Here is a 14,394-nt window from a genome sequence, read left to right on the forward strand (position 1 = left end):
TGGGTATGAGAGGTGAGTTGGAAGTAGGAAAAGGTTTAATAGAGAACATATGACTTGTATTGGGTTTTAAATATAGTTAGAATCTAAACTCTTGTAAAGAAGAAAAAGAATGTTACAGGGCTAGATGGAAACTATTTTAAGCTCAAGCTAGAGGTGATAATATATAAGGCATATTTGGAGGAATGGTGAATGAGTACAATTTGACTGTAGTTGGCAAGTCTGCATATTGTATAGTTATTGGAATAGAGATTGGATTAGGTGTATTACAGCTAAACTGAGGAGTCTTGGGAGACAGGGTGAGGAGTTTGGGTTTACTATACTAAGCCATTTGATCTATCTTAGTTTCTTAACTGGGGTAAAAAACATGTTCAGTGTAGTTTTTAAGATGGCCTGATCGAGACCAATTAGGAAATTGTAATAGTAGCTCAAATGTAGTCAAATATCAGCAGATATTTGAATGTTTAATATATATATAGTTTAAGAGATAAGAACATATATTTCTGAGCCCGGTTTCCTATCTGTCTTTTCCATATCTAATTACTGTCTGCCCTACTTTCTTTATTCTCAGATCATGACCATAATCACCTAAAGCAGCACTGCCCAGTACAGTAACCACTAGCCACATGTGGCTATTGAGCACTTAAAATTTTGCCAGTGTTAGTTAATTAAGATGTTCTATAAATATAAAATATACACTGAATTTCAAAGACTTAATGCAAAAAAAAAAAAGAATGTAAAGTATTATTGAGTTTTATACTATTGAAATGGTAATATTTTTAATATACTGAGCTAAGTAAATTATTTAAGTTAATTTCACCTATTTTTACTTTATTCAGTGTGGCCACTAGAAAATTTAAAGTATGGGCTTATATTTGTGGCTTGCATTGTATTTCTCTTGGACAGTGTTAACTCAAACTACACTACTACTCTATAGCTTCTAACTTCATTCTGGCCCTGCTGTCTATACTGTAATTGATGCCATTTACCTAACCTTCTCCCTGAAAGGTTTATATACTCCAAAGTATGTCCCTCCACCTCCTTTACGACTCAAAAGTGTTTTTGTTATAGTATTTGAAATTCCCACTACTTGTCTTTTTCTTTCTTTTATTTCTCTCATCTAGCAAATATTGACTGAGCACATACTGTGGTCAAGCTATTTGTAGGTGTCAACAATGCAGTGAATGTGGCTGTGGCTGCATAAGTGTATTCTGCTATGAACATGTTAACATGGTATTTTTCTTGGAGAGAAAATAATTAGTATGTCTTCGTATAATATAGAGCTGGGATAGCTGACAAGGTTTAGAAGTCCTGGGTTAGAGGGACCCAACTACTAGGAGCAGTCTGAAAGTAAAAATGGGAGGTGGGGGAGAAGTAAGCAAGAATGAGGAAAGAAAAGAGATTCTAAAGACTGCCTTGCCAGAAGTAAACTTTATTCAGAGCCAACCCTGCCAGAACAAATTGTTTAATTTTCTAAGCTAGTTGGATTTTCTCCTTGTGAGATTACTTCAGCTCTCTGAAGGAACCAGAGATGCTTTTGAATTAATAAGCAAATGCTAAAAAAAAAAATAAGCAAATGCTAGTAGTTTGTAAGACAAACTATTAATTGCCTTCCTAGCATCTAGCTTACAGACCATAAGGGAATGGGAATTTTGGTAAAGATTAGAGGAGGAGTAAATTTTAACTTGAATATTTCTATTACTAGAGTATTAGAGCAGGGCCAAACATGGATATGGTCTGTTGGAGGGCTTTGGCATTAAGAAAGGAACATGACAACCTAGGATATGTAGGAAGTGCTGGAAGATTTAATAAAATAAGATGGGAAGAAGTACAGGTGGAAGGCAAAACATGGGTAAGAAGATACTATAAAGCACAACACAAGCAGGAATATATACTATCACTTTAATTATCCAAAATAGTTGGTATGATGATGACTAAGGAAAATAGATGTTTGGATGGTGGTATTGTCTAACTTTTAAAAAGATAATTTATTTTATCTTTACATTTACATACTATTTAGGGAGATCACTGTTGAAGCATTTTAATTTTGCCCAGAGTTTACCCAGCTTCTCTTTTCCTAATGCTCACTTGGGATAAACTAACTACTGCCAAACCTTTTCTTCCAGTTTTGGCCTAATGTAGCTACAGGTTTTTGTTTCTTGATTTCTGTTTGTCTGGAATGTCTCATTCCAGTCTTATGCATTCTTTTTTGAAATTCTTTCCTCTCTCTGTATACTTCACAATATGATTTATTCAAACTCTATTGTTTCCTCTCTGTGCCTGTGTTATCTTCTTAAAGCATCAATTTCATACTTGTCTATTTAAAAAGTAAAGATCCCTTATGATCTTTCATAAACAGCCAAACTTATCAACACACTATTTATAATTTTCTATCTGATCCACTTTACCAACCATATTTCCCACCATTCTACAACATTAGCCTTTTTAAAAATAAATGGCATCATCTCTGCCTTCTCTTTCTTTTTTTTAAAGTCTGATTTATTTTAGAGAGGGGATGTGCGCACACTCACTCACAAGTATGGGGGAGTGGCATAGGGAGAGGAAGAGAGAATCCTCAAGCAGACTCCCCACTGAGTGTGAGCCCGAGGCAGGAGTTTTATTCTAGGACCCTGGGATCATGCCCCAAGCCAAAATCCAGTCTGCTGCTTAACCCACTGAGCCACCCAGGCACCTCTGTAGCATAAATCTTGTGTATAAACCTATGTATAAACAAGCCTTCTTATGAGCTGTCCCTATGGCATAATGTTTCTTTCTTTTTTTAAAGATTTTATTTTTAGGTAACCTCTATACCCAAAGTGGGGCTGGAACTCACAACCATTAGATCAAGTTGCATGCCCTACTGACTGAGCCAGCCAGGCACTCCCATGGCGTGATGTTTTTAATATGTGCTTTTCTGTCACTTTCCCCAAAGAATGCTTTTTCCCTCACTGCCTTGCTAAGTCTGCCCCTTTTTCTGAATCCAGTTTAGATATGAGCCCCTGATAAGGATATTTCTAGGTGCCATAGGCTTTATCAATATCTCTTTTCAAGGGCAGCCCCCGTGGCTCAGTGGTTTAGTGCCGCCTTCAACCCGGGGCCTGATCCTGGAGACCTGGGATCGACTCCCTGCATGGGCCTGCTTCTCCCTCTGCCTGTGTCTCTGTGCCTCTCTCTCTGTCTCATGAATAAATAAATAAAACCTTTAAAAAATATATCTCTTTTCAAAATCGATTGGTACTTCAGGCATTTATTACATGTTGCACTATATTGTACTTTACATCATCTAATTCTCTGTTTTTTTGGATGTTCTTTTCCCAACTGAATAGTTTTTTAAGAGAAACATTTATTTCCTAATATTTATTTTAGCTCATTATTAAATACTCAGACTCTCAAATACTTTTTTGAATATAATAATATTGTTTTTGGTTTTTGCATGGGAGAGAGAAAGAGGTAGGGAAGGGGCAGAGGGAGAGAGGAAGAGAGGATCTTAAGCATGCACCATGCCCAGCACAGAGCCCAATGTGGGGCTCAATCTCACAACCTTAAAATCACAACCTGAGCCAAAATCAAGAGTCAGCCACTTAACCAACTGAGCCCCTGAAATAGTATTTATTGTTGACCAGTTTCAGATATAAACAGCACTCTTAAGAGATGATTTATTTAGATAATTAAATCTCTCTTAGAAACTCAAACTCAGCCTTTAAAAATATATGATTCTTTTATTACAAACTTTCCTAAAAATAGAGGTATCTATTGCTGCACAACACATCACCCCAAAATTCACTGGTTTAACAATGAACATTTATTATCTGTCAGTATCTATGGATCAGGAATCTGGGCATGGCTTAGCTGAGTGACTGGCTTAGAGTTTCTCATGAGGTTGCAGTCAGGGTATCAGCGGGGGCTGCAGTCTCACCCCCAGGCCCAACTCAGAAGGATCTGCTTTCAAGGTTACTCACATGGTTGTTGGCAGGATTGAGTTCCTCACGAATTGTTCGACTCAGGTCCTCAGTTTCTCACTAACTGTAGCCAGAGGGCTCCTTCGGTTCCATGCCTCTCCATAAGGCAGTTCAGGACATGGCACCTGGCTTTCCACAGGGTGAGCAACTGGGAAAGCATCATGACAAAGGCTACAATGTTCTGTATTCTAATTTCAGAAGTGACATTTCATTATTTCTGTCATTTTTTTATTCACTAGAAGTGAATCAGTAAATCCAATCCATACTCAAGGGAAGGGGATTATACAAATACGTGAATACCAGAAGATGGGAATTACTGAGGTCGATCTAAAAGTAGGCTTCATGCCCAGCATGGAGCCCCATGTGGGGCTCAAACTCAGGACCCTGAGTTCAAGACCTGAGCTGAGATCAAGAGTTGGATGCTCAACCGACTGAGCTACCCAGGTGCCGCTATTAAGATCCAACTAAGAAGCTGCTGACCTTAGCCAAGCTATTCTCTTGTGCAGAAGACTTTCCTGGCCTCAGGAGTTGCACATTTGAGTCTTTTATAATAATTATTCTACTCTTGGCATCTAAGTTTTTATTTATTATAGCATGTTCATGGTTTATTAATATTGAATTATCGAATGTTCTGCATCTTGACTCCACTAAAGTTCTTGTCAGAAAAACAAATACAGTCTTTTATCAGAATAAATACAGAACCTAAATATGAGATACAAGTACAGTTCTCAGTTATTTGAGTAAATGATGTATAGAATTTATTAAGGCATAATTTTCAGTTAAATGCTGTATAGAAACCTCAACATACAAATATACAATGTGCCATGTATAGAAAAGACTCAAAAATGTTATGTAGACTTGCTTATACATTTTTGTGAATTAGCTCATTTGGTGCTTTGGGAGTTCTTGTGCCTATATGGAATAAAATCATTACTAGTTAGATTTTGCTATCTTAAAGTTCTAATTAAAAGCACACATACACAAAAAGCATAAATAATAATATGTTGATGTTCATAAGAATATATTTTTTAAAGATTTTATTTATTTATTCATGAGAGACACAGAGAGAGGCAGAAGGAGAAGCAGGCTTCCTACAGGGAGCCTGATGCGGGACTCGATCCCAGGACCCCAGGATCACAACCTGAGCCAAAGGTAGATGCTCAAACCTGGCATCCCATAGGAATCTTCTGTTATCAGAGGTTCTTGATGCTATCAGAAATCTCTTGTTGAAAAGCTTAAGAGAATACTTGATGCAGTCTTTAGAGGTTTATTCTGAATTAGAAAAATAAAAGTTATATTAAAAACAATTTTGGGGTGCCTGGCTGGCTCAGTCCATAGAGCATGGGACATTTGATCTCTAGGTTGTGAGTTCAAGTCCCACTTTGGGTGTAGAGATTATTTAAAAATACAATCTTAAAACATACACACAAACACACACAGTTTTAGCAACCTAGTGATTTGGGAGGCTAGGTGAGAAATTGATTCCATATATTACTGTTTATATCAAAATAAATTCCAGATAAATTAAAGATTTAAACATTTAAAAAAGTAAACATAAAATTACATGAAGAAAGCACACATGAGTGTTTGTATATGCTTAAGAGGAAAAGATCTTTCTACATATGACATCCAATCAGAAGCCATAATAGAAGAATTTGACTTTATTAAAATTAAATATTTCTGTATGGTAAAAATAGATGAAAAGCATCACCGTAAAGTCAGAATACAATATAGGGAAAAATATTTACCACACAGTATAACAGGGAGTGTTCTAATTTTCTAGTTGTAAAAGAGTTTTTATAGAATCAGACCTGTAAATATAGAGAACAAACTGATGGTTGCCAGAGGGGAGGAGCAAGAGGAGATGGGCAGAATGGGTGAAGGGGAGTGGAAGATACAGGCTTCCAGCTATGGAATGAATAAGTCATTGGGATGAAATGTACAGAATAGGAAATATGTTCAATGATATTGCAGATGGTAGCTACACTTGTGAGCACCAAATAACAATAGAGTTAAGTCACTATGTTGTACACCTGAAACTAATATAACATGTATCAACTATACTTCCATTAAAGAAAAAGTCATTTTAAAAATCTTTTAAAAAAGAGAGGGGTATCTGGCTGGCTCAGTTGGTGGAGCATGTGACTCTTGGTCTCCGGGTTGTAAATTTGAACCCCATGTTAGGTGTAGAGATTACTTAAAAATAAAATCTTTTTTTTTTTTAAGATTTTTTATTTATTTATTAGAGACAGGGAGAAAGAGAGGGACAGGCAGAGGGAGAAGCAGGCTCCATGCTGGGAGCCTGAGTGGGACTCGACTCCGGGTCTCCAGGATCACACCCTGGCCTGAAGGCGGCACTAAACCGCTAAGCCACTAGGGCTGCCCTAAAAATAAAATCTTAAAAAAAATTATTTTATAAAAAATAAAAAAGCATTTATAGTTCAATAAGAAAAAGATTGTATAGGCAGGCAATTAAAAGAAAAGTATAGGAGCACCTGTGTGGCTCAGTCTGTTAAGTGTACCACTCTTGGTTTCTGCTCAAGTATTGATCTCATGTATTGTGAGACTGAGGCCCCCCCACCTCAGCTCCCCTGCTCAGCAGGGAGTCTACTTGAAGATTCTACCCCTCTGCCGCTCCTCCCACTCGCTGTCTCTCTCTTTCTCAAATAAATCTTAAAAAAAAGAAAAGTATATATAGTTAGTATATAAATAAAAAGGTAAAACATAGAAGCACCTGGGTGGCTCAGTCAGTTAAGCATCCGACTCTTGGTTTCAGCTCAGTTCATGATCTCATAGGTTGTGAGATCAAGTCCCACATTGAGTTCCATGCTCAGCACAGAGTCTGTTTGAGATTCTTTCCCCTATCCACCCTCTGTGCTCCTTCCTCTGCTTGCATGCACTCTCTCCCTCTTTCTAAAATAATCAATATAATCTTTTTTTAAAAAAGATTTTGTTTATTTATTCATGAAAGACACACAGAGAGAGGCAGACATAGGCAGAGGGAAATGCAGGCTCACTGTGGGGAGCCTGATGTGGAACTTGATTCCAGGATCTTGGGATCACAACCTGAGCCAAAGGCAGATGCTCAACCACTGAGCCACCCAGGTGTCCCATCAGTATAATCTTTCTAAAAATAAAATTTAAAAAAGTAAAACAAAACATAGGTAAAAAAGTTATTGCATGTGCTAAAATGTTACATAGATTGAAAAGGTGCCACGTATGTATACTAAGTCATACATATATTAAAATGTTGATAACAGGAAGCACCTGGGTGGCTAACTGGGTTAAGCATCTACCTTCAGTTCAGGTCGTGATCCAAAGGTCCTGGGATCAAGCCCCACATCGAGCTCTCTGCTCAGTAGGGATCCTGCTTCTCCCTCTTCCTTAACCTGTCATTCCACCTGCTTATATTCTCTCTCTCTCTCTCTTTCTCTCTCTTAAAATCTTAAAAAAAAAAAAAAAAAAAAAGTAATACCAGGGAGGAAAAGGATGATAACAAATAAAAATACAAATATAAGATACATATAAATACATATATACCAATTTTTCAAGTGCAAAAAATATTTTATGTTACTTTTTAGAATGGCAAACATTTAAAACACTGGTAATACCTGTTCTTGAAAAAGTAATGAGGTAGTAGTTTATATTGTTGATAGCAATGAGACTTGGTACAACCTTTTAGAGCTTTATTGTAGTGACATGAAAAAATGCTCAAATATATTGTACAGTGGAAGAAAAAGGTCAAAGCATTATAGTATGTAATTGAAAAAACATATGAGACTATAGCCATTAGTTAACACCAATTTTTCTCTGAGCAGAACTGGGGGTCAATTTTGTGTCATTTATTTCTATAATTTATAATTAGAATCTATTACCTTTGTAATGAAAAAGTGATGTTTTATTTTTTTTTAAGTGATATTTTAAAAAGGCAAGTTCACAATTTCTTTTTACAGGAGATTACATGCTTGATGCAAAGCCAAAAGAAATTTCGGAAATTCAACGTTTAAACTACGAGCAGGTAACAGACACAATTTTTGTTATATTAAAATGTATAAGTTTTAACTTATGGATGTTTTCATTGGTCTCTGTCAGTGACTTTGTAGGCATATTAGTTTTCTTTTCTTTTTTTTACAACCCTTTAAAAACGTAAAAACCATTCTTAGCTTCAGCTAGTTTTGGCCCATAGGCCATACTTTTCCAATCTCTGTTTTATATGAACATATATGCTAAATGGAATGAAACATAAATATTATCCTACAGATCTATGTAGAATGATAACCTAGTGTTTTTCTTGAAAAATTGACTTTCAAGTAAATTTGTCATTGATTAATCATTCCTTGTTTTAATTATATTTTATAATTAAGTTATATTTGAGAGGAAGTTGAGTAAATTATATTTGTTGTGTGTCATTAGGACAAAATCTGCTATTTTATGGGTTCAGTGTGTCCACATTTCTTGCATGTTTTTTTAGAGATGCTATTCTGTAAAATAAGAGAAGCTCAAAACTATTGGAGCTGGAAGAAAACAAGGAGAACTTCATTTTCTTCAGTATTCTTGCTCTGTTTGACAGTAGAAGGCAAGAAGAATCAGGTTCTTACAGTGGAAGAAAGTATGAGCCAGGGAAGAAATAAACATCATGGGGAACCTTTATATTTACTTTCAAAAGAACCTTTTTTACATACTTTTTACCGGTGTTAAATAGGCAAAAAGGAAGCAAAACTCATTTCAACATTGCAAAATTTCTTGAATTTGAATGATCAGATAATCTTCATATTTAGTCTTAATAGAATTGGAAAGCCAACATATTGCATTGCTTCACTCTGTAAGGTGGGAAATCTGTAGCCTAAGCCAAATTGGTACACTAAGTCATTTAAATTCTATTGGAATTTATAGCTTACAGCAATAATTTGCAAATATTTTCACTTTAGAAACCTATTTTCAAATGAAATCTCATGCTAAGCTCCAATATATAAAAGTGGTAAATGATATTTTAAGTATAAAGTGATGATTCAGTTTATATTATTTATATATCAAATTTATATCATTTCTTTTTTGAAAGATTTTATTTATTTACTCATTAGAATACACAGAGAGGAGTGAGAGAGAGAGGTAGGCAGAGACACAGGCAGAGGGAGAAGCAGGCTCCCTGCACGGAGCCCAACGGGACTCCATCCTGGGTCTCCAGGATCACGCCCTGGGCTGAAGGCAGCGCTAACCGCAGAGCCACCCGGCTGCCCAAATTTATATCATTTCTGATTGAAATTAGTGAGACTGTTTTGCAGCTTAATATCAACCTCAAAATTCACTTTACTTTTATTGCACAGTCGAGAAAAACTTGATTGATGAATGTTTGCCAGTGATTTCATTATTTTGTTTGTTTTTTCAAGTCCTTCTGCAATCTCAGGAAACACTTCCATTAAAGTGATCTAGACTCTTAGAAAATGATTGGAAGCAAAGTTTTGTTTCAAGTTCAAACAACCACTTAAATTTCTTAAGAGAAATACATGCCAAATGAAAAATACTCTGCATTTAAGATACACTTTTAAACTATTTATAAGGTATTATAATTAAATTACTATTAGTGTGAGAATAGCATGTGGATAAGGCTGAGTTTAAGCTGGTGTTTAATGTTCCACAGGTGTGATTTAACACTGTTTTTTTCTTTTTTGTATAATTTTATGTGAACAGAAATATTTCACCCTAAATTTGAGAAAGAACAATGTAGAGCTGAAATCTTCCTAATTAAAACTTCTTTATCAGAAGTAGTAATATAAATAAACAAAAAGTGTATTTTTCCAGTTTTGCTTTATGATGGATACCCTGACAACACAAGAAAGCACCCTGTTTTTGCGCATGTATATATCACAGGTTTTTGAATGACTACAAATAAATTTTTAAAATAGATTTTATACTTATTTTTAAAGATTTTATTTATTTGAGAGATAGAGAGAGAGCAGGAATGGTGGGGAGAGGTAGAGGGAGAAGCAGATTCCCCACTGAGCAGGAAGCTTGACACAGGCCTCGATTATAGAACCCAGAGATCACAACCTGAGCTGAAGGTAGATGCTCAATGGTGCCACCCAGGCACCTCAATGGATTTTATACTTAAATTTAAAATATTTCGCCATGTCAGAAGTACCTTGTGAAAAACCTCTAAAAAACAGTTTAACCAAAAAACAAAATAAATAAAAAACAGTTTAACCACTGGCTTAAAAGAACTAATAGTAATTCTTTCTTGCAATGTAAGCAACCAACCCAAGGATTTATATTTTATATTATAAATTATCATAATTTGGATTTGAACAAAATGGCAAAATATTATCCTTTAGTTCTTTGTTTACAAATGTTTATTTCTTTATTGATGTTATTAATCTTTATGGAGATTATCAAATGTCATTTTAAATATTTTAATACTATATAACTTATAAAGAAATATAGAAGATATATAAAAGTGTAAGCATGAGCCCAGGAGTTATTAGAAATTATACCTCCCCTAATGGAAATTGGATGACTGGCAACCAAGAATTTAACAATTGCAGAAGAAGACTCAGTAGTGGTAAAACTACTCCTATAATAGCCTACTATTACTATTTTTTCAGATTCATCATTGCTTTGGCTTTAAATAAGTGTTACAACACTGAAGGGAAAAAAATTTAAGCTGATTATTTTCAAGGGTTCAATTTTTGGGAAGATTGAAAAAATACATTGTTTTGGGAGAATATAGTTATTAGGAAGAGGTGAAACTGATGAATGCCAGACTATAGCAATGTTATCCTATTATAAATTCTTCATTGATAAATTTAAAACATTTGAATAATTTCTATTTTCAGTCTGTAGAGTCTTTTCAAATGGAATTTTGTTATTTAGTAAAACAGACATTTTGTTGTTACGACCTAGGTTTGTCTTTTTCAAATTTCAGAGTCCCTAGTTTTAATACAAAAGGATTTACTTCATATTCACCCTTTCTACAATAAGGCCCCCAGTAGGCTATAGTCTCCTCCTATTTTCTATCTTCAACATGTAGCACATTGTCTGATTAACAGTACTAAAATTATATCAAATTTTATATATTATGATTTTTTGGTTCATCAAATATATCTTCTATACATATGACCATACTTAATGTATTAAAAATGTTTAGGAAAACATGTTTTAAAATAGTATTCATTACAGATTTATGTGACCATATTTACAGAAAACAGATTTGGACAGAATGACCCCCTTAATTTGGGCAACAAGTCTTTGTATCTGTCTTTCTCTGACTTCACCTCCCACCACTTTATACTTTTAATTAATTTTGTTCTAGCCATGCAGGACTCCTTGCTGTTCCATGAGCATGGTATCAAATAATTTCTGCAGCAGAGTTTTTGTACTAGTATCTGCTTTGTCTGAAGTGCTTTTTTTCCCAGAGCTTCCCAAGACTCAAGATTTTGCTTTAGTTGATATTTAAGTGTCATTTTTAAAGAGCTCCCCCACCTTTTTAAAGTAGTTTAAGTTTACAGCAAAATTGAGTGGAAAGAACAGAGTTGCCATGTATATGGAGTATACATGGTATATGTATATGTATACCTCCTGCCCCCACACACATACATACACAACATTCCCCTACTATCAATATCCATTCATTGATACATTTATTATAATTGATGAATCTATACTGACTCATAATTATCACCCGGAGTCCATAGTTCACATTAGGTTCACTTTTGTTAAATATTCTATGGGTTTTGAAAATATATAATGATAAATGTCCACCATTATAGTACCATACACAGTTTTATTGCCCTGGAAATCCTCTGTGCTCTGCCTACACATTCCTCCCTCTTCCTAACCCCTAACGACCACTGATGTTTCTACTGTCCCCATTGTTTTGCTTTCCCACAATATCATTTGGACTCATACATTATGCAGCCATTTCAGGTTGGCTTCTTTCACTTAGTAATGTACATTTAAATTTCCTCTATGTCTTTTCAAGCTTGATAGCTCATTTCCTTTTCTTTTTGAATTGTGATTAAAAAATAATATAAAATTTAATCCCTTAACATTTTTAGGTGTAAAGTTCAGTAGTGTAACTATATTCATATTGATAACAAATTTCTAGGACATTTTCATCTTGTTAAAACTGTGAAACTCTAAACTCATTGAACAACTCCCCAGCTTTCCCTTTGTCCATTCCTTGACAACCATCATTCTACTTTCTGTTTCTAGGATTTTGACTACTCTAGATATTTCATGTAAGTGGAATCACATGGTATTTGTCCTTTTGTGGTCCTTATTTCACTCAGCTTAATGTCCCCAAGTTTCATCCATATTGTAGCATGTAATAAGATTTCCTTTATTTTTAAGGCTGAATATTTCATTGTATGTATATACCAGTGTCTCTATCCATTTATCTATCAGTGGACATTGGAATGTTTCCATCTCTTAACTATTATAAATAATGCTACAGTGAACATGGTATGCAAGTATCTTTTCAGGTGGTTAATTTCAATTCTTTTGGATATATGCCCAAATGTGGGAGAGGCAATACTCTTTGACTAGAAACTTTTCTTTGTTTAGTCTCTGTGGTCTAAAATAGATCTCTCATCCCTGTCAGTCTGTATGTCACTATTCTATTCAATTTTTCATAAATACTTGACGTTATATTGTATATATATTTGTCTCTCAAAATAGAATATTAGTTACATGAGATCAGGAACTTTGTTTTATTTACTGTTATCTTTTTAGAACTCAGATTAGTGCCTGGTACATAGTAGGCACTTAATAATAAAAATTGGTTGAAGGGAAAAATAAATTGGATAAAATGGAAAATTACAAGTAAATATGCCTGCATTCAGATATCTTTGCCATTGTCATTGTCATTTGATTTTTCTCATCTTTACCTTTCTCCTTTCTATTTTCAGAATATGAGTGATGCTATGGCAATCCTGCACAAACTACAGACAGGCTTGGATGTAAATGTAAAATTCACAGGTGTTCGAGTGTTTGAATATACACCAGAATGCATTGTATTTGATCTTCTTGATATTCCTTTGTACCATGGGTGGTTAGTGGACCCACAGGTAAGTAGAGATTTTAAAATTATATAAACACAAATGTAGTAAAATTTTATTCATTTGGAAATTTAATCTAGATAGATATATATTTTCTGATTGTTTCATATGTGTGTGTATGTGTGTGTATATATATATATATATCCTTTTTTTTTTTTTTTTTGAGATAGAGAGAGAGAAAGTGAGCAGGAATGATGGAGGAAGAGGAGGGGGAACAAGAGAGAGAGCCTCTTAAGCAGGCTCCATGCCCAGTGTGAAGCCCAACACAGGGCTCGATCTCACGACCCTGAGATCATGACCTGAGCTGAAATGAAGAGTTCAACATTTAGCCAACTGAGCCATGCAGGCACTCCTCTGATTGTTATATTTTTGTGCTTTTTACCTGAAATTAGCCAAATTATTAGGTTAAGGGCCGTGTCCTCCAGATTGTTTAATCTGTCCAAGACTTCTGAGTGTAACTTCAAGGAGTTAGAAGTCAACTACAAACTGAATCCATTCTTACCAACACTTATTATGTTACTTGGAATATAGTCATACTAAAAGGTATAAAGTTGTATCGCATTGTGGATTTGTTTATATTTCTTTTGACTAATGTTGAACATCTTTTCATGTGCTTATTGGCCATTTGCATATCTTCGTAGGAGAAATGTCTGCAGATACTTTCATCATTTTTAATTGAGCTATTTGTCTTTTTGTTATTGAGTTGAAAGAGTTCTGTATATATTCTAGGTATAAGTCTCTTATTAGATATATGGTTTGTAACTATTTTCTAACATTCTGTGATAGTGTTTTCACTTTCCTGATGGTGTTCTTAAAGCCCAAAAGTTGTTAATTTTTTTTTAAGATTTTATTTATTTATTCATTGGAGACACACAGAGAGAGGCAGAGACATAGGCAGAGGGAGAAGCAGGCTCCTCACAGGGAGCCCAATGTGGGACTTGATCCCTGGACCCTAGGATCATGCCCTTAGCCAAAGGCAGACTCTCAACCACTGAGCCACCCAGGCATCCACCATAAGTTATTTAATTGATGAAGTCCAATTTATCTTTTTCTTTCTCTTGTTGCTTATGCTTTTGATGTCCTAAGAGGGCTTCCCCTAAGCCAAAATCACAGACCTACTCCTTATCTTCTTCTGAGAGTTTTATCAAGTTTTAGTGCTAATATTTAGGAGTGTGATCAATTTTGAGTTAATCTTTGTATATAGTTTGATGAAGGATCCAATTTTATTCTTTTGCACGTGGATATCCAGTTGTCCTAGTAGTATTTGTTGTACTCTTTGTAAAAGATTATCCTTTTCCCCATTAGATTGTCTTCATATTCAGAGTGATCTTTGTAAAATAACCCTCCCCTTGATTCCTGTGCCCCCTCCTTTCCTTAAAAACCTC

At 34.9% G+C, this 14,394-nt stretch overlaps 1 protein-coding gene across 3 annotated transcripts in view; it reads left to right on the plus strand.

Annotated features, from left to right (window-relative positions):
• Positions 1-14,394, plus strand: part of MINDY2 (MINDY lysine 48 deubiquitinase 2) — a 77,619-nt gene that overhangs the window by 21,967 nt on the left and 41,258 nt on the right. For all 3 annotated transcript variants that reach the window (XM_025999814.2, XM_072738633.1, XM_072738634.1), the window contains exons 3-4: positions 7,910-7,974; positions 12,860-13,018. In XM_025999814.2, the coding sequence (XP_025855599.2) occupies positions 7,910-7,974; positions 12,860-13,018 (224 nt within the window). The remainder of the gene's footprint in view (positions 1-7,909; positions 7,975-12,859; positions 13,019-14,394) is intronic.

The sequence above is a fragment of the Vulpes vulpes genome, chromosome 15, assembly GCF_048418805.1.
Source record: "Vulpes vulpes isolate BD-2025 chromosome 15, VulVul3, whole genome shotgun sequence".
Classification (NCBI taxonomy): Eukaryota; Metazoa; Chordata; class Mammalia; order Carnivora; family Canidae; genus Vulpes; species Vulpes vulpes.